This window comes from Passer domesticus, chromosome 7 (genome assembly GCF_036417665.1).
Source record: "Passer domesticus isolate bPasDom1 chromosome 7, bPasDom1.hap1, whole genome shotgun sequence".
NCBI classification, from domain to species: Eukaryota; Metazoa; Chordata; class Aves; order Passeriformes; family Passeridae; genus Passer; species Passer domesticus.
The window spans coordinates 16,030,950-16,055,823 of NC_087480.1; the positions used below are offsets into that span (position 1 = coordinate 16,030,950).

Consider the following 24,874-nt stretch of genomic DNA (forward strand, 5'->3'; position numbering starts at 1 on the left):
TTCTTTTGGTCCAAGGTTGCAATATGTTTGAAGATGTTGTCCCGCCAGCAAGTCCCTGGTGCAGCATACAGATGGTGCTCAGGGAATCCGGGGAAGGCGGAGGGAGTTTCATTCCCTCTCCAGGCCTGGAAAACAACTGATGCCCTCACTGGAGTTATTTTCTTCTCTTGCCACCTCTCAGTGGTAGGTGGGGGAAAGGGGAAGTCCTCACTGAATATGTTGGATGTGGAGAAATCATCAATATTTTGACTCAAAATGAAGAAGGTCCAGGGAAACACTGAAAGTTTCAAGCTCACTGCAATAGGATGAACTTCATCATTGCTTGAAGGTGATTTTCCCTCTGCTTTTGAATTTGGAGAGATTTACTTAATTTCAGATCTTTCTACACAGGGAGAAAATCCTTCATTGCATTAGTTGCTAAATGCAACACCTTGTGGCTCCAAAGAGGTGCAGTGGAGTGTCCAAATGAAGCCCCCACCCTGAACTTCTCTGTCAGCACACCACACACAGAACACGTCACACCGGCTGGGGGACCATCAATACCATGTACCATCAAATATAACATGTGTAAACCTAATATCCACAGGGGATAACATCTCATGGCTCCAAAGAGGTGCAGTGGAGTGTCCAAATGAAGCCCCCACCCTGAACTTCTCTGTCAGCACACCACACACAGAACACGTCACACCGGCTGGGGGACATGGCATGTACCATCAAATATAACATGTGTAAACCTAATATCCACAGGGGAGCCACAATCAACAGTCCTGCAGGAAAGGTGTCTGAACCATGGACAATTTGGGTTAAATGGACCTGAAAGCCCACCCAGTGCCACCCCCTGCCGTGGCAGGGACACCTTCCACTGTCCCAGGCTGCTCCCAGCCCCAGTGTCCAACCTGCCTTTGGACACTTCCCTCCCTTGGAAAGGAGAGCATTTTAAACATGACACTGTGGGCACCAGGAAATATTCTCAAGCTTTTCCTTTCCCCCAGAATATTATTTTCTAACGGCTTGTTTGCTTGTCAGTGGGACAAACTCCCCAGATGGGCAGGCAGTCCAAAGCCCAGAGGGTTTGGCTTTCAGAACCAGACCTGGGGAAAATAACCGACGACAAAAACCAGATTTTTTTTAAAATATGAATTTTTATTTGTTTTGATTGGAGTTCGAGAGAGTGGGTAGAGTGGAACAGCAGAGTGATTCAATTCAGTGAAGAGGTCTAGTCCCACCTTGTGTGCTACATCAGGAGGTTAGTAGGTGTCACAAGAGTCCTCCTCCTCCTCCACTCAGCTTGCTGATCTTACTCATGTACTTCTTTTTTCTGATGTTTTCTAATCTCTCCTCAGAACTTCACTGTAATTTTTGAGGCATTTTTCTGTTGCTTTAACTTACTGAAAAAGCTAAAAGCTGAAAAAAATGGCAGGACTAAAAATCCTGCCAATTAGAATGGGCCTTTTTTTTTCTTTTTTCCAGCAAAGGTTGAAAAATACAATTCAAAAATACAAACAGGCATTGAACATTGCACCAAAAAGCATTTGAAACACAGAAAAAAATCTCAGAAAGAAAGAGAGAGAGACGAAGAGAGAGAAATAGAGAGAATAAAGGTCACAGTTTCCATGAGAAATCCCTTAAGAAAGTGGCTACCAGCTACTCAATAGTGAAAATTAAGTCAACAAAAAGTTTTAAAAATGCTTTTTTCCTCCTAGATGTTATTTATTTACAGCTGTAATAACAGGATTGTCATGCATTAAACTGCTGCCAGCTAGATCCTTTCTCATAGTGGAGTAAAGAAAGTCTCACAAGATGGAAAACAAAGCTGAGGACGTGCAGGGACACAGACTGGACCCGAGGCAGTGACAATGGTTGTGTTCTCTGATGTGCTGGGTGTGCTCTTTTTCAGGATGGGCTGCCCTGGCATGCTGCTAGTGCCACCCTCTGTACTAAAGGAGCAGCTGGTGCCCTCACCTTCAGGTAGGACATTTGCCTGCAGCTGTCCCAAGTCAGGTGACAGTGACAATCTGCTTGGTGACGGGATGCTCGAGTCCACCTGGCTGGACTGGGGGGGCTGAGAAACTCCCTCGTGACAGCAGGGAGGAACCCTTCCACTCTAAATGCAGCCTGGCAAAGGCAGTGTGGCAGAGACTCAGGTTTCCCAGCTCTGCCCCTACGTTCTGTGGTTGCAAAAATCAAATCATTTGACGTGTGACTGCTGTTCCATTTGCTGGGTGCCTTGCAGAAAGGCAGGAGGCACCGACAGACTTTTCAGGGGAGACAGAGTGCAGCTCACAGTGCAACACGAGCCAATGGTCTCATCAAGCTGACAGAGCCTTCAAGCAGCACTGAAGAGAAGAGCCAAGAGCCTTCAAAGACGGTGGGAGCACCCTGGCTTGTGCAGCAAACATGAAGCCAGGCTTCCCTCTCTCGGCAGATGGAACTGGTGAAGTTTTGTACAGGAGAGATCTGCCCTGGTGGGGAATGGGACAGGGAGGAGCAGGACAGGACAGAACAGGACAGAACAGCCAGAACCTGTTTTGTCCTAGAGCTTCACGAGCAAACACCAGCATCACCCCACTCGTGGTGAAGGATGACATGCCCAGTGCTGGGACCAGCCCAAACCCAAGGCTGTAAAGCAGCAGATTCCTGTGATGGGAGGCAGGCACACACCCAGGACAAGAATTGGTGACATCCTTCATTCTCCTGGCTGGGACACCTCAAGGCCCCCCCTGCTGAGTGCCACAGGCCCTCCCCAGCAGGAGAGGAGGGAACAGAGGAGCTACAAGTGCAATTGCAGCTTCACTGAATGCTTCCTCTGAGTCAGGGGTGATGCTGAGGGAGCTGGTGCTGGGTGCCTCTGTGAGGGGCTGCTCAGCACGGCCCCACTGCTCACAGACCACCCGAGATCTGTGTGTGGTCCTGATTCATGCTGAGATCAGGACAGCAGCTCCCACTGGCACCTCTCACAGTGCTCACACCCTCAGGTATCCCTGCATCCCACCTAGAGCAGCAATGCTCACACTCTCAGGTGTCCCTGCATCCCTCCCAGACCAGCAATGCTCACACTCTCAGGTGTCCCTGCATCCCTCCCAGACCAGCAATGCTCACACTCTCAGGTGTCCCTGCATCCCTCCCAGACCAGCAATGCTCACACTCTCAGGTGTCCCTGCATCCCTCCCAGACCAGCAATGCTCACACTCTCAGGTATCCCTGCATCCCTCCCAGACCAGCAATGCTCACACTCTCAGGTGTCCCTGCATCCCTCCTGGAGCAGCAATGCTCACACTCTCAGGTGTCCCTGCATCCCTCCTGGAGCAGCAATGCTCACACTCTCAGGTGTCCCTGCATCCCTCCCAGACCAGCAATGCTCACACTCTCAGGTGTCCCTGCATCCCTCCCAGACCAGCAATGCTCACACTCTCAGGTGTCCCTGCATCCCTCCTGGAGCAGCAATGCTCACACTCTCAGGTATCCCTGCATCCCTCCTGGAGCAGCAGCAAGCAGGGGCCAGGTGCCAGCACTCCCCCAAGCTAGGCAAGAGAGGCCAAGGTGTTCCTCTGGCCAGGGACAGCTGGAGTGGATCCCACCAGGTGCTGTGCTCCCTCCTGAAGCAGACTGAGGGTGGAGACCTCACCCTGCTCATTCCCTGGTTGTGCCATGGGCTGAGGAGCAATTAGCTGTTGAAAGGCATCTCAGGAACATGCCCGTGTCCAGGGCAGGACAAGGGCTGTGTTGGAGCAGCTGGGACACTGGGGACTAAGTTTTCCTGACCCTGCTTCGTGCAACAAGCCTGCACTGAGCCCCCAGAGCGGGGGCAGGCTCTTCTCCCTTGCTCCCTTTATTCCCCTCCAAAGCTCAGTGGGGAGGGTTCAGCTCACTCTAGAAGATTCAGCAAAGAAAATGAGAGGGGAGTAAAATAATTAAAAGTGGCCATTCTATCTTTCAAAGACAAAGAGGTTTGACATTTAGATGTAAAGTTTGTGAGCATAAATATACACACACGCATGTATATATATATTAATATATAAATATGTAAAAACCTTTGGCTGATGGAACAATAACAAGGTCAAACAGTAAATATTTATACCTGGAAGCCATCAATCTCATCTGTGCTGTGGCTTCTTGCCAAAACTACCTTCAGAAGTAGTTTAGCTTGATATGGAGAGGATTGGTGAGTTGCTTGGGTGTTTTTTCGTCCTACTTTAATATTAATAGAGCGTTTATGTTTCCATCAATGTGTCCTTTGCCCTGGCTGAGCCCTCCCCAACCTCAACAGGAGTATTGGAAATGTTTCTCTGCAGTCTGCAAAATCCACACAAGTGTCTGATCGGGTGGGCTGAAGTGTGGCCCCAGGGAGGAATAAAATTTGGGGGAAGAGGGCCTGAAACTGTGTCCTGGGACAGGCCCACCCCAGCTCTCTGCCACTCCCAGGACCAAGAACATGGCAGGGGAGCACTTGCACATCCCTGCCAAACCCTTCCCAAGGAAATCCTGCTGGGAGGGCACCTCTGTGCTGCAGAGCTCTCCTGGACCCCTGGCAGAGGCAGCAGCCCCAGGCCTCTGAAGGTCTCAGAGGTTCTCAGCAGGGCAGAGGCTCTTCCTAGGAGAGGTGACCTGCAGCAGGAGAAACCCTTTCCTGGGATGGGATTGATCCTCCCCCAGGGACAGCTGGAAGGAATCCAGCACACTGACAGAAGAAATCAAGGATGAGAAATGGATGCAGCTGGTGCCCCTGGGATGGGCCAGCAGGGACAGGCTGGGGACAATCTTGTGCCTGGGAACAGCCCGGGGTCTGCTCACACAGGGATGTCCTGCAGCAAACAGAGCAGGAGCTGCCAGTGCCACCGAGCTGGCAGGGAGCAGGACAGGGGACACTGTGCTGCCAGCTGTGCCTGGGCTGAGCTGGGTGCACAAAGCAGAGGGGGGAAGATCTGTCTTGAGTGCTGGGTGATGCTTGAGAAGCTTTCAAAAATTCTGTGAGGGTGACTTCATCAGACCCTTAGGAGAACAGGTGGCACTGAGGGACCACCTCTGCCCAGCCCTCTCCTGTCACCCCACAGGGATGCTCTCCACGCTGACACCAAAGTGGAGCCCTCAGTGACCACATGCTGCTGTCCCTGCCTGCTGAGGGACCCCAGAGGAGCTGTCCCTGCCTCCCTAGGCTCAGTGCTCTTCCCAAGTGCAGTTTCAGAAGAGGGAAGGGGTGAGCTGCCAGAGCCAAAATGTCCCTCTGACATTTCCAGCAGGAATGAAGGACTGCACTGTGTGTTTTCCAGGTGGTGCGAGCTGCAAAACAGACCAACAGCTCATTTTTAGCACCCCAAAAGACTTCCAATCCCTGCCTGGGAGAGTCTCTTCAAGTCAAGGAAGTTTGGGCCTTGACAGAAGAAAATAAATACTGGAGTCTTGAGGTTCACAGTGTCCACTCTCTGCACAACTGTGGGTTAGATTATCAGTGGTCATATACAGATGAATTTCTACACAGATCAGCTATAAAAATGGAACCCTTATATGCTATCACAGCAAGCCTAAAACTGCAGTAATTGATGCTGGATTAGCTCTGGCCTGGCAAGCACTGAGAAGAAGCCCCCATCAACAGCCTCGTGTTAACTGGGAGGGAAAAGTCCTAATTTGAGTCACTGACAGTTTTATAAAAAAAGAACATTATCTTCTCTGTGATGTCTGCTGGCAGGAGATGTTAAACCACTTATTTATAACTATCTTCCCAAAATGCCTTCCTGCTTGGAAGCCAAACTAGAAATCCTGTTTGGTTTGTTGTCTTTAACCAAAGGATGCCGGTATTTCAGCTTCCAGCTGGCAGAGACACTCAGAGCCCATGCCAGGCTTTGGTTGGGAACAGACTTGGCTTTCGAGGCGTGCTCCCAGAGGCACAGGAAGGCAGCCTTTATCAGGCCCCGTGTGTGGAAGAGCCAGCAGATGGGTGTCACGGGCAAGCCACATCAGTGTCAGTGTCCTGGGCAGGGACAAGAGGGGAGGGACAGGCAGGAATTCACCCCAGGGTGACTGGATCACTGCAGGAAGGAGGGAGGAGGCTCAGCACTGCCCCACTGCTGTGTGCAGCACTTCAGGAGACCCAGCCCCTCTCCTGGGCATCAGCCCTCAGCACTGAGCCCACCCGACCTGGGCAGGCAGCAAAGGAGTCCCAGGGTGCTTGGGGCTGATGGTAAGAGACACATTACTGTGTCCAGTCCTGGCCCCTCAGTTTGGGAAGGATGTTGAGATTCCTGAATGTGTCCAGACGAGGCAACGAGGCTGGGAACACAAACCCTGAGAGGAGCCCCTGAGGGAGCTGGGGGTGCTCCCCTGGAGAAAAGGAGACCCAAGGGTGCCCTCATCACTCTGCACAGCCCCTGGAAGGTGCCTGTGCTCAGCTGGGGCTGGGCTCTCTCTGCAGCAGCACTGACACAACCAGAGCACACAGCCTCCAGCTGTGCCAGGAGAAGTTTAGGTTAGATGTTAGAAAGAAATTCTTCACTGAAAGAGTGACTGGGCACTGGAATCGTCTGCCCAGGGGGGTGGTGGAGGCACAGTCCCTGGATGTTTAAAAAAAGCCTGGATGTGACACTTGGTGTCATGGTTAAGTTGATGAGGAGGTGTTAGGTCATAGGTTGGACTAGAGGATCCTAAAGGTCTTTTCCAACCTAATTAATTCTATGATTCTGTGACAGTTTATGGAGAGCTCTACAAAACAGGCACTGACAGACAGCAACGTAGCTCTTAGGGAAAAAGGGATTTTTGGGAATTCCCAGGCTAGCAGAGGAAACTCCCTCTGCATCAGGGCCAGCTAAGTCAGCTAAGTCATTGGATGCAGTATTTAAACTTGCTGTAATTCCATTAGTAAACACAACATACTTTTGTGACCATTTTATTGTGTTGGCTTTGCTTGTTGTAGGGTTTCTATTCCATTCACTTAGGCCTGAGTATTGTAGTGACATGAATGTTTTATGAGACCCTTCATCTAGCTTATTTAAGAAAATGTTTCTAAACCAGACAGCTGTAGCCCTTCCTGGTGCAGAGCCCAGGGAGCAGAAGGGTGGCAGGAAGGGAACTGGAAGGGAACTCACTGCTGGAGGGAGTGTGGGAGTGCCTTGGGGGCTTGGGGACACGTCCGGGCAGTGATGGGGCAGCTGGGGTGTCACAGTGGGGTGGCTGCAGCAGCAGCAGGATGCCCAGCAGGCAGAACCAGGTGCCAAAGCAGCCAGGATGTCCTTCCTGCCCAGCAGAAGGGCTGGGGTGGTGCACCCTCCCCTCTGCTCCTGCACCCTGATGCTGCAGGCAGAGTGGGAGAGCTCCTGGGTCTTCCCAGCCAGAGGGAGCCCCTGGGATGGAAGGCACTGTGGAAATGACATGGTTTGGGGTGCAGATACCGTGAGAGAGGATGTGGACAGAGCTGGTTTCCTCAGCAGCAATTTGGGGGGCAGGGTCTGGTTCCTCCTTCCCAGTGTTGCCAGCCATGTGGATGTGCTTGTGGGACTGGGACTGGGCTAAACATCTCCAAACTGCTCTGCAGATCTCAGCTGTGGGCAGGGGGAGTGACTGCACTGCTGTTGAGCCAGGAGGTTGGTAAGGGACAGGCAGGACATGCACCAGTGCCACCCCCTGCAGGACAGCGTGCCCTGGCCTCCCTCACTCCATCCTGACTATCCCCCATGGATGTTCCAGGTGGGGCAAATCCTGTGCCTTGTGCTCAGCCCTGCTCCTGCACGGGCAGGGGAAGCTCAGCCTGGCACAGGGCCCAAAGCAATGCTGAAGGCATCACCCTGGGGGTGCTGGGGCCTTGGCTTGGCTGCAGGAGCCCAAAACGTGCTGGGGGCAGCTCTGGGGGGCAGCCAGAGGAGGCCTAAGGAAGAGGGGGTGCACCCCTCTGTGGCAGCAGGACTGTGCTGCCCCGAGGAATATCAGGCACAGGATGATCCTTGCAGGACAGTGTGCCCATGGATCCGGGAACAGATGGCTTGGATGTCACCACGTTGTGCTGGGAAAGGGACAAACACCAGTTTGGGTCCACTGTGGTGGTCAGGAAGGGAGAAAAAGCCTCTCTCCAAGGCACTGGAGGGCTCTCCTTGCAGGAGTGTGCAGTGTTAGACTGGGCCTTACCTCAGCTGCTTTGTGGGATGGCACCTGGCTCAGGTGGCTCTGTGGGACAGCAGTGTCACCCTGCTCTTCCAGAGAGCCCCTTCTGCTGTTTTCCGTGGTGCTGAGGATGCACCAGCTCACCAGGGGCAGGGAGAGTCTTGGGGACCACCCATGCCCTGGCTCATCCCTGTGCCAGGTCCCACTGTGACCATCCTGCACTGCAGCAGGGATTTACACGAGCTGGGCTGCCCCAGGCTGTGCTGCTGCCCATCAGATACGGGAGGAGGGAGCATCCCTGCCTAAACCCAGGTGTGAGCACTGAGGCACCCACGAGGGCTGCTGAGCAGCCGTGGGAAGGGGAAGCTGGAAGAAGGGGCTGGGACAGAGAGGATCTGCTGAGAAGGATAAGTGGATGGGGCCATAAGAAAGTGACAGACCATCCACCTGAGCAGGGGCTCTGTGGTTCCCAGTCCTGCTGCTGGGTGCATGCAGCCCCACAGCTGCCGTCTCCTCCAAGGCTTTGTAAAGCTTCTGCCTGACTGATGCTGAGGAAAATGATTTCTCTGATGGGAACCACAATTCCTGCTAACATGAACTGCCCCAAGACTGCAGGATGCCAGCCAGACAGGACCTTTCTGCTCTGGAGAGACAAAACCAGCTGGGTTTGGTGAAGACAGACAGGAAGAAGACCTGCAATGCCTACAAGATGCTGCCAGCCCTGCAATGGCTCTGGGGACCACAGCAGTGGTAGGATTGCCCCACCTGGGCCACAATCTGGCCCATGCCAGGCTGCTCCCCTGTCCCCACAGGTGACCAGCTCACCTGAATTCACAGCCCAGGTGCAGGACCCAGCACGAAGTGCCAGGCACTGAAAGGAGCCTGGCTGAGTGACTGACACACCCTGCAGCCAGGTGTCAGGAGCATCCCCCATGCCAGGGCAGCACATCTCAGAGGAGGAGGAGCCCCACAGCATGAAATGGCAGAGGCATGAAGAGCATGGGGACCACAGGAGGTGGCAGAGGAGAGATGGCAGCACAGGGGGACTTGGTTGGATGGGTGACAGCAGACTTAAGATGTTAGAGGCACAACTTGTTATGATCCCTTATTATTTTTTTTTAGCTTTCATCATCAAAGTAAACAAAACCAAAGTATATATGGGATTAAATTAAAATCACAGTTTTGTTTACATTATAAAAGAGTGAAATAATAATCATAATCATAATATCAACTGAACAATAATAATTAAACAAAACAAGAAAAGAAGAAAGCCCTGGAGAATTCCTGCTGGGATGATGCTCACAGATGGAAGGTTTGTGTGACCTGTTTTATTGTTTGGGGATCATTCCCTTGATAGCCGACTCCCGGTTCACATAGGTGGCCCAGTAGACCAAGTTGAAAATGGCAAAGAGGACTGGGAAGACGATGCGGGACATCTTGTCTACCTTGCTGACGCTGTTGTAGGTCTTCTTGCTCTCGGGGAGCTTCTCCTCCAGGCGGGGCATCTTGGGGGGCACGCTGGTGGCAGTGGCAGTGGCAGCAGCACTCTTGGAGATGGTGGGCAGGCCGGGTTCCTTGGAGATGTTCAGGGCGTAGGTGGTGCCAACGATGTTGTAGGTGTTGTTGGTTTTCTTGGCCAGCGCCACCGGCTCTTTTTTCTAGGGGAGGTGGGAGGGGGGGAAAAAACAACAAACAAACAAATAGAGATGAAGAGGCAGAGAACGGCACGGAGAACGTTCTGTCCTCTGAGTTTACCTGCTCGTCCAGGTGAGAAGGTGGAGAAAGGTGTGAGGAGCAGGAGGCCAGGGAGGGAGGAATGTACCTTGTGAAAGGAGAATGCAAAAAGGAATGACACCCCGTGCGGTCATCCTTGGGGAAGAACTGGATTTTCTGCTTGGCTGGCTGCTTCCTGGGTCAGGTGAGAGGAGGACACAGCACACAGGATTACAGCTTGATTTTATTTTTGGTGGCAAAAAGCCATGTTAAGAGTACGGGCAACAGCATTGCAATATTTTTGCACCATATTTCAATGCCCTGAGTTCCTCACAGGAATGCCTTACGATTTAACATAATGATGTTCAAATTGTTTCTGGAACCCTTTAGAGCACCTCTTGATCCACCCAGGTCAGATGCAGAACAGATGGAAGGCATTTGCACCAACCAGGATTTCTGGAATGCTCAGCACAGCACTACAGGGCAGAGGAAAACCTTTCCTCCTGCCTTCCTACCCAAGGGATGCTGAAAATCACGGGAGGTGAGGGAATCCCTCCACAGGGCTCTGGGGGACAGCATATGTGCTGCAGTGGGGACAAATTGCAGAGAGGATGGCACGAAAGGCCCCTGTGTGTCAGATGAGATGCACTGAGGGATGAGGGTGAATGCTGGGGACAGACACTTCAGTGTTCATGAGGATGGGTAGGCAGGAAGATGGACCTAGGGGGTCATGACAGGAGTTTCCCCTCTCTGGGGATCTTCCTGCTGCTGCCAGGGACCTGAGACCAGCTGCACTGTGCTGTATAAAGCAACCCAAGGCTACAAGGAGAAGGCCACTGAATGAAATCTGCACTCAGGTACCCCATGGGTGCCTCCTGCTACACCAAGAGCCAGCACCAGACACAGCAGTGCCTCATGGTGGGACCCTGGTCTCTAAACTCAGACCAAGGTGTGCCTTTGGATGACTTTTTTCTGCTCAACAGCAACTGAAACACAAGGTGAGGCTCATCCAGGCATTTCCCAGGGCTGCTGGGCATGGTCATGCATGTTCCTGTGAGGGAAGCACTTCAGGAGGAGAGAGGGATTTGGCTTTCAGTGCTGCACTTCCATTTTACTTGTGTCTACAGTCACCATGGATATTCCTGGTTACCTTAGGAAATGAATTTTCCACAGGGATTTTCAGAGGGGCACTAAAAACAGACTTGTGTGCAATCTTTAAACTCCTCTCCAATAACACCACAGCAATTAGAGAAATTAACTTTTTAGGAGGAGGTCTAGATGTCTTCAGGCTCCAGACCAGACTAAACCACTGTTTGGACTATATTCACAGTATTTTATGGTCTTTAACAATTAACTGAGTCTGATTCTGTGGTCATTAGAGCCATGTTAACACATTCCCTCTGCACAGCAGATGAACTTTTCCTGCTAAAGAACTGACAAAAAAGCAAGTAAAGGGCTAAAGATGCTTTGCCTATTAGAACACTTAAATATGCTTAAGTATGATTACTTATTAACACAGCTACAGGAGGCAATAAAATAATTAAAAATCAGTAATGAAATGAAAAACAGAATGTTGTTCACAGTGATTGGCAGTGCACTGTGATTACCTTAGTATTAATCAGCCATGTTATTCATTAGAGGAATAAGATGAATACCAGTGACATGACAATTTCAACCTGGACAGCTTTCCTGCCCCAGAGTTTGGAAAGTGGATCCGTATGAAAACAGCTGAAATGCAGTAAAGTCAGGCAAATCTGGGTGCTGTGGGTGGGGACAGCGAGCTGCTGCTCCCAATAGTGTGATCCAGAGACCCCAAGCATTTATTTGGGCTCCCCTGGACCTCAGATCAGGATGTTCAGGCAGAGCAAAGGCTTGGGAACCTTCAGCCAGGGCCTTTTCCAGCTGCCCATGGAGTTCTCACCCTGGCAGAGCTGGGGGCACCCAGAACACCCACAGTGCCCACCCACTGGGGGCAAGCATGTGCTCTCCATTGTTCTGCCTCTGAGGTGTCAGAGAAATGGTTCAGCCTGGTTGCTGGGCTTTATAAACAAGTTTTTCAGGCAAGGTTTTGACACTCAAACAAAGCAAAATGTGCTTGTTGCTGTCAGCTGCAAAGTAGCTCCCAGCCTTCACCCTGCACCTTTATCTGTGAGGAATTCCACATCCTCCTAAAACAGAAGGACAGAGTGGATTAAACAGGAGGAACCCCCACATTTGCTGTGAAAACTTGTCCTATTTAAAACATCTATTTTGCAAAGCAATTCCTGCACTTATGGCGCCGTTGGGGCCCAGGGAGGCTGAATTGCTGCACAGAGATGTCCTTGTGCTGGTCTCCTGAGGGGAAAGCTGTAGAATGTGGTGTAGAGATAAATCTGTTCCCTAGATAGTGCAGTCTGACAAGTTGTTCAACAACACACACACTGGAAAATAATAGTATTTTTTGCTAAATATTCTTGTCTTCGAGCTTCTCTGATGAGGAACTAACAACAGAACACCTAAATTATGGGAACTACTGCTTCTGTCTATGATTTGCTTGAGATTTAGTTCTCTGTTCCTGCTCCTTGGCAGGAGAAAATTTGGATTGGAAGCACTATGCCTCTGACAGGCAACTCTGAAAGTCACCAGTGTCTGCAGAACTCAGGAAATCCAAGTATTTGCCATTTGTCATTCTAGAGAAAAGTCACTTTAGTGACCCCCAAGCAGCTCCAGTCTCTGACATACCTGTATCCTATAACTCAAAGCCCAGCAGCTGCAGTTGCTGTTGCAGTTGTTGTTGTATCACTCCTTCCCCACACCAAACCAAAATTCCTCCTGCAGCCTGTCCCAGACTTGATAATTCAGATTATATGGGACTGGTCCCAGTGATCTTAGGCTCCCTGGATCACCAGACAAAGAGGTTGGATGGATTAAATGATCAGCCCAACACACCACACAGTGATGAGAGAAACAAGGGGGAAATGCTGCTGAAGAATGATTGATGGACTGTGCTGAAGGTGCTGAGGACATTAATCACTGGCAGTGTTATCACAGAATCCATTAGGTTGGAAAAGACCTCTGGGATCCTCATGGAAATCATGGAGATTGCAAGTACAAAGAACAAAGGACACATGGGCTGCAGAGCACGACCAGCAGGGAATATCCCAGCAAAATCATTGACCACAGTGAGGCAGACAAAAAAGAGAAGGGTCTGAACCATCCTGAGCCCTGAAGACTTCAACCTGGTTGAAAATGGTGGCCTGTCAAGGGTGGTTCTAGTTCCTCCAGGATTGGAACAAAGAGGCCACAAGTGGAAAGAAAGAAAGGGAAAAGAAAAATACTTCCCAATGGAGCTGGATCAAAGGGCAAGGTGGAGAATTGAGTGGGTTGCACAAAAAGCCAGGTTTCTCCAGCCAGTAGAAAAGGCACCTCATGCATGTTTTTCTTGGTAAAAAGTACATTAAAAGCCCAGACCTAACCTCACCATGCACTGAAGAACTATTGTCTTATGACAAAAATAAAGATCCAGGATTATTCTCTATCCAAAGCATGTTCTGCTTTTATGTATCTGGCTGCAGATACTTGTGCTGGTTTTGTTGTTTCCTGACACTCAGAATTTCAGGGTAATGCCATTCAGGCACAGATACAGAGCTAGATCAGATGCACAGACATGGCACTGCAGGCAGAAGTGGCTTTAAGTATTTTCCAAGAATCCAAAGCATCTTCCATCCTGAGGAACAGACAACACTTTTTGTGGTAAACTCACTGGTAAATGTCATCCTTGCAGTTTCCCAGCAGCAAAGTCACCGCTCCTTCTTCTCTCTTTGGATCCTCACTGTCACAGCCACTCAAAAAATTACCTTGAGGTGGTCATTCTTGTGGCTGGGATGGTGGATGATCTCTCTGTCCAGACACAGCCCTTCTGTCCTGAAGTGGATGCTTTTTACAAGGTATTTTGAGGATGATGGAGGTCAGGAGCTTTGCTGGCTACTGAACCCACTCATCTTTCAATCTCTTTGGCTTCTCACTCATCTCACACCTCTCTGCCATCTCACACCTTCCTCCTGATGATGTTTTGTTTTTAAGTCACCTTTCCTTTCCTTTCCTTTCCTTTCCTTTCCTTTCCTTTCCTTTCCTTTCCTTTCCTTTCCTTTCCTTTCCTTTCCTTTCCTTTCCTTTCCTTTCCTTTCCTTTCCTTTCCTTTCCTTTCCTTTCCTTTCCTTTCCTTTCCTTTCCTTTCCTTTCCTTTCCTTTCCTTTCCTTTCCTTTCCTTTCCTTTTCCTCTTTGGACCCAAATACCTCTCTTCAATTTGATCTGCACTTCTAGGCTGGTTGCAGCCACTCTACCATACAAAAAGAAAATAAACTTTTCAGCTACAATTAGCAATTACTGATGGCAGGTTGGAAAGGCTTGGAAAATATCTTTGGGTCCAAAAAACATAAGTAAAACCTTATCAGAGTGCAGGCTAAAGGGAAATTTTTAGTGACATCTATGGTGATATCTGCTGCTTTTAACTGGAGAACTGCAGAGAATGTGCAGAGTAGCTCCCAGCTAGAACCAGCTGTGGCTACAGCCAGCACACCATCATGATTTTATGATGCAGAGACCAGCAATTCACCAAGATCAGCCCAACATTTTAGATTCTATGTGAAAAAACCATAGATTTCCCCATCTAAACCAATGGTTTGGCTGAGGGGGAGGGAAAAAAAAAGAATAAACACAGTGGGGGTGTCTGTCAGCAACCAGCAGCTTTTCCATGGTAGTGATTTTGTCCAAGTGGCATGGGAAGCATTGCTGCTGCCTACAGTGATTTTTTTCTTGCTCACGCAATCAAACCTGGAGTGAGGATTCTTGCCATCACACCAATAAAGAACATTGCTTTTGGCTGGGGAGAGGGATCTCCAGAGACCAGGGCTCAGCCTGGGCTTCTCACTGGCAGTTTTACCCTTGATACAAACACTTTAAAATGCCAGTAGTTACTCTTCTGCCTCTTCCTTTTGTGGTTTCAACCACCTGTCTTGTCAATTGTTTCAAGAAGAGCTAATTAAAGGCTGAAACTGAGCCAATGAGGCACCTCCATTGCGTAGCAAATTCTCTGCTTGGAAATACTCGTTGGAATAAAGATGAAAAGCAAACATGTTGACACATCATATTCCTAAGCTCCCTGAAAGCCCATCATTCTTCAGGGAGCTCTCTTGAGCTGCAGAGACTGGGAGTAAGTCTGCTTCTTTAGTATAGATCAGAGATAGCTTGAAAAAGCATCCTCAAATTTGGAGCCCTTCCTGATTCTCCAGGCTGATACCAATTGCAGTAAAGCCATGGAGAGCTCCCCCTCTGAAACACTCCTGGTGCTGTTTTGTTTTCCTGTTTGATTATCATGTGCAGGAACATTCTGCGTGCTCTTACCCTATTGTTTCAGCACTGTTAGTCTTGTGGTGCTGGGTCAGTGAATAAATTGAGGAACACGCTGCTTCTAAGATAAACTGCAGCTTTCGAGCCTTTACTGCTTTTTCCACCCAGTTCACATAATTGCCCAAGGCTGAGTGAATCCTGACTTTGTGCTGATTTGCCCATCCCTGAAAGGGACACCATGGCTTTGAGGACCTGTCCTGACTCTTCACTCATGTCAATGACTCAGGAAGGGCTTCTCTCATCTCTAGAGGCCAGGTTAGCATCACTGCTCATGGTGGAAGTGGAAGGCCATCACCTGACCCCCTCTGGACGCTTTCTGCCATGAGTCTGTTGCTCAGACCACAGCTGCAAAAGCAAACAGATAGACAGAGTCCAAGAAAGACAAGAAAGAGGCATCCAACACCCAGTGATGGCTCTGTTCACCTTCTTTGACCTCCACACCAGAGAGATGACGGCTGTTGTCTTCCCAAAAGTTGCTGCAGTTCTGTCAGGTGTTTAACATACAGCCCCACAACAATTTCCAACAACACATTAAAATGCAAAGGAGAAAAATATAAAGGCTCCAGAACCAAGAACAAGGACAAAGCTGATTTTCAAATTGATTCAATAAATATAAACAAGGAGCAGCATGCTACAGTAAGCGATTTCTCTGCGCAGCCAAGATTAAATCAGTTCAGAGGGAGGGGGGCACGAGCAGGGGTGGCAGAGCCTGTCAGGATGAAGCTGCCAGAGAGGCTGATCCCGAGTGAGGGGGGGAAATGTGGGTGATGCCAGGCATTAATCTGCTGCCAGTTGGCATTTGGGATTGCTGGCTTCCCACCCACCCTCTGTGCCCAGCTCACAGAGCAGCAGCTGCTGGCAGCTGTGGGCAATGGCACCAGTGTCAGAGCTGGCCAGGGGACAGGGCTCAGTGGGTGTCCTGCGGCATGTTTGGGTTTTCTGGCATGCTAGCAACAAGGAATGGGGTTGGAGGGCTGGGTTGGGTTGGTTCATTGGTTTGGGAGGGTTGGATTGGGGTTTGGGAGGAAGGAGACACAAAACCACCAGCAGAGCAAACCCAAAGCACGGATGTTCCCCCTGGCAAAAAGCCATACAGAGACAGAGGGAAGAGCCAGCAGCCATGCCTGGGTGTTCCCCTCCAGCTAAGCACACTGACCAGCCCCAGGCCATTCCTCCCAGCCCCAGGCCATTCCTCCCAGCCCTCAAGAACCGCTGCAGTCAGGAGCTGGGCTGGGCAGGCAGTGAGTACCATCCAGCCCCTGGAGTGCTGCGGGGCTGCACGTTACCCACTGCTGTGCTGGCACAGCTCCCTCGGGCAGCGTTTCTTCCCCACCCCCTCCCCCAGCCTTGGCTGACCTTCATCTCCTGGGCCTCCAGCACCTTCTTGCCATCCCAGGCCCAGCTGCGCTTGGTGAAGTAGTTGACGGTGGCGAACTCGATCAGCGCAGAAAACACAAAGGCATAACAGACGGCTATGAACCAGTCCATGGCCGTCGCGTACGCCACTTTGGGTAAGGAGTTTCTGGCGCTGATGCTTAGTGTGGTCATGGTGAGCACCGTGGTGACACCTGCGGGGGCACAGCAGGGCACAGGGGTGAGGTCACAGCGGGGAGATCGTGCACTTGTACCTGATTCTCTCAAAACTGCTGCCAGTCCCTTCACTGCTCCCTCCTGAGCCACATTCCTGCTGCAGTTAAGGGAGGCTTACCCAGAGCTAGTCCTTAGTGAAACTCAGAATAACTGAACAGGAAGTCAGGTTCATGGAGCCATAAAATCACAGGATGGCCTGGGCTGGAAAGGACCTTACAGACCAGCTGGTTCCAGCCCTGCCAAAAGCAGGGACACTTCTCACTATCCCAGGTTGCCCAAAGTCCCCTCCGGCCTGGCCCTGATCACTTCCAGGGATGGGGCAGCCACAGCTGCTCTGGGCAACCTTTGTCCAACCCCTGCTCAAATCAGGGCCAACTCAGGTTGCTCAGGAATTATTCTGGTTCAGTTTTGAGTACAATCAATGGCAAACATCTTCATTAAGATGAAGATTACTTTCATAACCTTCCCCAAACTCCAGTGACTAGACCTCTGCTCTCCATAAGAGTCCTGGCTCACAGGGAAGCACCTGCTCTGCATTCCTCAGCTGCTGGCAGGGTAAACTGCATGATGCTACACCCAGCTCGTGTAGAATATGTCATGGAGGAGCCTCTATTTGCTTTTGCAACAAAATAAAATTGATAAAATAACAGTGAAAAGAGCAGCTAGATGGTCGTGAACCTCAGGGAGGATCAGAAACTGGCCACTCATCCAACACAGCTCTCAGGGTTTCAGAAATACTGTCTTGTCACCTGCATGGATGGACACCTGGGATCCTGGGTCCTGCTGTCAGCAGCCCAAGCTGCCAGAATAAATGTAACAATGATTTATCTTAAACAAATGATCTGTTGCAAAATGTCTTTTAAAGCTTTTTTCATTAAAGCAAGCAACCATTACCATCCATTTTCCCCAATAATGTGCTTTTCAATTAAAAATGCATTAAAAACATTATAAAAATATTGACTAATTTTCAGTTCCCTTAAGCCATACTCCTGGTAATTTGAGAGTTTCAATTCAATATTGTTGACAATACTTTCTGAGGGGCAGGGAAAAAAAGGAATAAACAATTTGAGTTCTCATTATTTTCTTAATAGGAAAGCAAGGCAATTTGGGAGCAAAGACATTTGTCACACAGGTAGGTTTTAATTTTTCAGTCAGCTCTTGCCTGCTCAATCTGAGCTGCTGCTTGAGGAAACTTATTTCACTGCAATTCTCAGGATAGCACAGGAGGGAATCTTATATGGTATCACATATCCCCTCCCTGCTTGGGATATTCTGTCCAATATCCTCTCTGTTAAATGGAATCTGCTGGGCAGTGTTACTTCCAGGATATACAATCCTGCAGCATCACACCTGCTCTGGGAGTGTGCCTGTGTAGATCCTGAACTAAAGGTCCTGACAGGAAATCACAAAGCAATTCTGTTATTAAATGCTTGTAAAAGCTATTAATATACGTGCAGTGCCAGCCTGGCACTTTGCTTGGGTGAGAGGATCTGAAAGCAGCTGAAGGAAATAATAACACTATATTCACCATGCAGTTATGCTGCCTCAGCCCAGGAACTTGTTATGTGGAGCTGTGACCAGGGGCACATTAGCAATTTCAAAGGTAGGGCTTTAAATGCCTCCCCGTGTCCCTATCCTCTGCTCTGCTCCAGAGCCAGCACAGATAAGCAGACACAGCCAAATGCATATAATTAGATGATCAATACCTTGATTACTGTTAATATTTATGGCTGGGCTTGTAGCAGAGACATGGCCAGGAGTATTTTTGCAGTGATTTGTGGGGAGCAGGCTCACTGGGAAGACACTGAAAGCGATCCTGGGGAATGGCCAGCAGCTTAGAAATGCTGGTCAGGGCCTGGCACGGAGCAGCCCTGATGCCCAGTGTATCTCCCTTCCTATTTCCCTTGCTCCCCATGCTGAGAGGAAGCCCTGTGCTCCCAGACTCACCAAAAACCGTGCGGGCAGGGACGGACTCCCTGTTGAGCCAGAAGGAGACCTGGGACAGGATGACAGTCATGATGCAGGGCAGGTAGGTCTGGATCACAAAGTAGCCAATCTTCCTCTTGAGGTGGAAGTGCGTGGTCATGACGACGTATTCCCCTGCAGAGACAGCCAGGGAGGGATGCTGGCCACTCCTGAAATCCACCCTGGGCAAACTCCCAGGTTTTCAGTGGGGTTGTGGAGGGAAGGAGGGGTGCAGCAGGCACACACACGTGCCAGCTGTGTGCCCAGCACAGCCCAGGGGGCTCTCACATCACAGCTGTGCTTTCAAAACACTTCTCTGGGTCTTTAATTGGCTACAAAACGGGTATGGGACAAAGGCAAGCCAGTGTTAACAAGTGGGCAATAAAATCTTTCACTGTTTTGCCCCAGGCACAAGGAGCCCTGGGGTCTCTCCTGACCCTGCTCCCATCCCAGGGAGCCACGCTGTGGGTAAAATCCCTTAAGCCTGGAGACACCCTAACAGTGCTTTAATAGGATTGCAGGGCACGGGATTTTATTTTCTCTGACAATCCTGAAATTATCCCACCTTCCCTCACTGAAACCATCTCAAAAATCCAGGCAAGTTCTGTTGTTAAAGGTCCCACCTGTGAACTGAAGAGGAAGCTGTTCCTATTTTCCCTCAACATCCTCTTCCTCCCCCCAAAGCTTTGGGTATTTTCTTTCTGTGCCTTTATGTTGTGAGCGTGGCTCTGCTAAATCATTACACACAGGAGCCTTTAGCAGCTTTCTCACCACTCCAGGTTATTCATCTGTACATTTTACTACAATGTAAGTAGAGAGATGGGCCAGATACTATGACATTTAGTTCCCTGGGCTCCCCACATTTCCCCAAGGGAGGTGAAATGAGTTGTTACAGACAGACACTATTAAAATCAAGTGCACCAGAGAGGAAATATCCTCAAATGAGAGAACTACTGGTGCATACAGAGGGAAAAATAAAAGGCAAAAAAGAAGAATTATGAGAGACACACATGAGGTAACAGAAGCTATCAGTACCTGGATTCAGAGGGGAAGGGAGGAGCAGCAGATGGGAGAGAAAGATGATTAATATTGGTCATTAATCAGAGGAAACATTTGTTTGGGATAATCCTCTATTAGTTATGATAATATTTGTGCAAGCAGATGCAGTGAAAACCACACTGAACATTATGTTGCCTTCGCCTCCCCTGCCTGCAGTGCTTTCCTGAGGGGCTGGAAAGGAATCCAAGACAAATGAGCCCTCAGCACCACAAACCAGCTGGACAACGTGGGGCAAATTTTCCACACAGCAGATCATTTTTAGATGCTTGAGATCAGTTCTCCTAAAGACTGTGGGCAATAAGACTCTTTCAGTGGAAACCACTGAAAAAACAACTTCTTTATGCCTCTTGGTGACTGCTGAAGATGTCACCAGCCGTATCCTCCTGGCTTAGGAAGTGCTGTGCTCCTGGACTGCCTCTATAATGATTCCCAAACCGTGGCATTCCAAGCCCATCTCGTGCCAGGAGGAGCTCAGCCCATGGTGGTCCCACAATACCTGTGCTGGATCGAACCATCTCTGTCCCAACCACGTGGCCCAGCAGGTCATACTGGTTCAGGCGAGATCCACCCTTGGCTACTTCCACAGATTTATCCTTCCCCAGGGTCCAGGTGTAGATCACCTCTGTCTTTGTGTAGGCATCTGCAGAGGAGGGAGAAGAAGGAGGGCTGTGCTTCTGCCTGACCTAAAATATACCAAAATTAGCCTGTAGCCAAATGAATCTTTGCTGTGCATCTCTCAGAGCCACATGGCTGAGCACAGCCAAGCATGGCCAGAGACCAAGGCAGATCAACAACTGTTAAATCAAAGGAGCAGGAGCGAGCTGGGCTTTTTGGAAGGGAGCTGCAGAGGGGCAGGGCTCTGTCACTGAGAGACAGGCTGTGCCTGTGATTGCTGACTCTGCAAGGGCTGCCTCCAACAGGGACAACATCCAGGCCAGCAGGATGCTGGGGCAGCAGGGCAGCACAGCCCTGCCATGCCAGGGACAGGGAAAGTCCTGCTGGCAGCAGCTGGCAGCAAAAGCTGAGTGCAAATGGGGCTAAATTTTAGGTTAAAAATTAAAAGTTTTTACCCTCACTCAAAGGCAACCCTCTCCAAGGCTTTCAGATTTGGAGGTGGTGTCCTCTCACACCTAAATGCATTTTCCTGTTGCATTAATAAGCAGCCAAGACTCAGTTTCTTCATGCAGGAAAAGCCCCTTCTTTATTCTCATAACTCATTTTTATATAGTCTTTACAGACCTTGTATTCAACTCCAATTGGCTAGTGGCTTTCTTGTCACTCAGTTAGTTGGTTAATAACTGGCATTTTACCTTTCCATCAAATCTCTCTATTTTTTGATTGTTTACATATTTTCTTCACTGATTCTCGTGGGACAGATTTATTGGTTATGCAGGTGCAAATTTATTTTTCTCACTAGAACAGGTTGTTGTGTTAACTGCCTTCATTCTTATCATTTTTTGTTATAGGAACTTATTGCTAGCTTAGCTAGAGTAGCAGGGCCTAAACCATATTTTATAAGGCTTTTCTTTTATAATATCTCTACCTGTCTGCAACATTTTCCCTGTGTTTGTGGCTGAGCCCCTGCTCTGTCCTCACAGCCAGTCCCCCTCTCAAGAGTGCTTTTGGCTTTTCCAGTCCTATGGTTATCCAAAAATTGAGTTTCTCCAGACTGCTAGGATCTATTTCTCCCCATAATGCCCAGAATTCCTGTCCATACCAAGTTTGCACCAGCTTTTTAAGCAAGAACCAAGTTCACTAAACCAAGCCTTCAGTTAATCTCTACCCACCACCTTCTCCTGGTGAAGACCTGAAGGAATTCTTTTCCTGGGGTCCGGTCAAGCAATGTGTCAGATCTACTGGAGAAACATCTCAGCTCCTGCTCTGTGGAAGATTGTGTCCTGAGAAAACCACATTTCTGTGATCTTTCTAAAGCAACCTCAGTTATTGCTGCACTGTGGGTTTGGGCAAACCTGCTCCACGTTAAGCAGGGGCAGTGCAAAGCCTTGGGAGAGGTTTTGGTGATCAGCCAAGGTTTCTCAGCAGGCCAGAGCTCTGCCTAAGCTCTTCTGGTGCAGGCTGGCACCTCTCCCCCCATGTGCAACACTCTGCTTTTCCAACCCCTCCTTCCAGCCCTCCGCATGCTTCTGGAGCTCTCCATCCTCCTCCAGAGCTTTGTGCAGCTCTGCCACTGCTCCTCCACCTGAGGGGCAACACCTCCTGCTCCACAGTCCCAGTCCAGCCACTGCCACCCCCAGCCCCAAAGGAACTTGCCCACAGTTTCACTGCCATCATTCCTGGTAACTCAGCTGTCTGTCTATCTGCTTGCCTGGGACAGAAGGGTATCTGATGTCACACAGGCATGGCATGGATGCTTGGAACATGTTTCATGCCAGGCAGCTGCTTTGGTTCAGCTCAATGCCTCGTTTGCAATGCAAAATCCAATCCAAACAGGGACAGCTCGTGGACATTTAGAGGAGCTGGTAGATTCAGCAGCATCTCCTGCTCCCCTGTCTCAGATAGCTGCTGTTCCAGTGTCCTGTGATGGCTTAGGAACAGCTCTCTGAGTGCACATTTATCTTCAGGGAGCAGGGGACAGGCAGAGCCATCCCCTCACTGCACTTGGCCCGAGGGATGATGCAGGTGGGCAGCTGAAGCTCTCTGGAATGGCTGGTGCCCTTAATTCTCCTGCAAATTCCCTGCCTTGCCCCCTCAGGGGCTGCTGGGGTGGCCCAGGGACAGAAAGCCACTGCTGAGTCACTTGTGGGGATCAGCAGAAGATGGGCTGTGAGGCAAACTCAGCATCCTTTGGGCAGCATGGCTCTGGCTCTGGCATTGTCCTTCTAATTGCAAATCTGACCCACTTTAGGCTTCTTGAAAATGAGCAGCTTCCAGCTGTCAATGGCTTTTTAGTGAAAACACTGGTTTAATCCCACTCCAGCACAGGAGAGGTGAGCTCTGATGCTCTGTGAGTGCTTTAGAAAAAGTCACATTAATGTTAACCAGGGGCAGCTTTCTGAGCTCCTTGTCTCAAAACTCTCATCATTCAGAGGTCAAATCAGTAAAAAAATAAGCCCAAAGGGTGTTCCAGCAGAAATACACACATTAATCTCTTTTCCTCACCAAGAAACATTATAAGCAATTAGATGTGCAGTAATCTGCCTTCCTGCAAGTCTTGTAATAATCCCAGAGTTTAGGCCTGAGGTATGAGATTTGATATCCCTCCTCACAAGGTCAATTAACATTAATAATTCATCCTTCTCTAAGGCCTTAGTGATGTCTTGTGGCAATGAGTTCTACATTTAATTAGGTGCTGCCTAAGAAATAGCTTTATTTCAGTAGTTCTGAATAATCCACTTTCATGGGTACAGTTTGTCATGAGGCAGAAGAGCAGATGCACATGATAAATACGATTTCCTCTCCTGCCAATCAAACTTTTCAACTTTGTCCTCAGCTAGTTCCCAAATGGCCACAGGAAGGAAGTGTCGCTTTGGGAAGGTTGGGGTTTCTCTGGGGGTTACTGGTGTGGGCTCATTCTTTAGCTGCAGGTGGGAAACTCTCTCATCTAACATAAATACAGACTAAAAGTGGTGCTCAGTTTGTTGGACCTGGCAAAGGGTCCAGGCAGAGCCAGACTAGGATGTTTATTTTCACATCAGGGTGAGCCAGGGTCCTGGGGTTTGGCTCCCACTCACTTTAGGAACAAAACCAAATGAAATTGAACTTGCATATGGGAGAGATAAGGGAATTTTATAGGGAGCCCAAGCAGCTGAGCAGCTGCAAGTCTGGGAGTCTGGAAGCAGCTTTCAACTCACCAGCAGCCTGAAAATCCTCCCTGAACCAGGACCCTTGGCTGCTGGGGCTGAGACTCCCAGAGCTCCCAAGCCTTTCACTTGAGAGCAGCCTGCCTGGCAGACTGAAGAGGGGCAGGGGGTTTGTGAGCTCCACTGGAGCGTGGAGCCAGAGGAACCAGGTGCTCAGGGGGCAGGGTGGGACACCACTGCTGGCCCAAATCTGTCTTCTCAGCATCCCCTTGTGATGAAGGAAAAGCACAACTCAGATTTGTAATCATAGAATCATTAATGTTAGAAAAGACCTCTCAGATTATCAAGTCCAACCATTAACCCAGCACTGCTAAGCCCATGTCCCCAGGTGCCCAAAACACACATTTTTTGAACATTTTGAGGGATGATGACTCCATCACCTCCCTTAGCTAACCACCTTTACAGTGAAGAAATTTTTTGTAATATCCAATCTAAACATACCTTGAGGTAATTTCCTTTCATTCTGTCACTTTTTACCTGGGAGAAGAGACTAATTCCCACATGGCTACTTTCTAAATGAATTTACAGCAAAACCATAGGTGTCTAACCCATCCTGTAAGCCTGAACTGAGCACAGACTTGCTCAATGATGAATTGCATGTATAAGGCACCAGAAAAAAAAATAAAAATTGGTCACATTATCATCAGCAAAAATGAATGTTACTGTTACTAAAATCCTGTGTGACACCAGCCACACAAAGGAGTGCTCTTCAGCCCTGTAGCCCCTCCTTGCAGGGGCTGCTGGGGGTACTTACAGCTCCCAAATTTCAGGGGGCAGGCGTGCACGTCCATGGGGAAGTCCTCCAGGTGCATGGGGCACTCGGCGTGGATGGTCAGCCTGCAGGACAAAGCACAGGGGCTGCTCAGGGACAGGCTGGCCCTTCTGCCACAGCCTCCTGCAGCCAGCAGCACTGGCAAGGGCCTGCAGGTGCTCACCAGCCTCGGGGCAGAAGGTGCCCAGCTGTGGGGAGGACAGAAGGACACACATCTGGCAGCTTTTCCATGGTGTAAACTCAACCCTATTGACCGAGTTCATCTTCAGCCACTGAGAGCAGTGGGAAATCTGCCAGAGCCCAGGAGTGCTGTGTGCTGCTGGCTCAGAGCTCCTGGGGCCAGGGCACACCTCAGGGACCACGCTGGCAGGCAGAGGGAACAGCCCTGGTGCCCTGGAAGGAGCTGAGGGCTGACACATGGTTCCAAGTCCAGATCCATGAAGCCACCAGGGCACAACAGCCCCTGTCCACGTGGGACAC

General features: G+C 49.7%; 1 protein-coding gene across 2 annotated transcripts in view; it reads right to left on the bottom strand.

Moving 5' to 3' along the window:
• Window positions 1-1,122: 1,122 nt before the first annotated feature.
• LOC135304578 (gamma-aminobutyric acid receptor subunit alpha-3-like) overlaps window positions 1,123-24,874 on the bottom strand; it is a 112,230-nt gene continuing 88,478 nt past the window's right edge. For both annotated transcript variants that reach the window (XM_064427143.1, XM_064427145.1), the window contains 5 exons: window positions 24,377-24,459; window positions 20,298-20,441; window positions 18,725-18,877; window positions 16,544-16,755; window positions 1,123-9,743 (listed from right to left, as the gene is read on the bottom strand). In XM_064427143.1, the coding sequence (XP_064283213.1) occupies window positions 9,414-9,743; window positions 16,544-16,755; window positions 18,725-18,877; window positions 20,298-20,441; window positions 24,377-24,459 (922 nt within the window). In that variant the 3' untranslated portion in view covers window positions 1,123-9,413. The remainder of the gene's footprint in view (window positions 9,744-16,543; window positions 16,756-18,724; window positions 18,878-20,297; window positions 20,442-24,376; window positions 24,460-24,874) is intronic.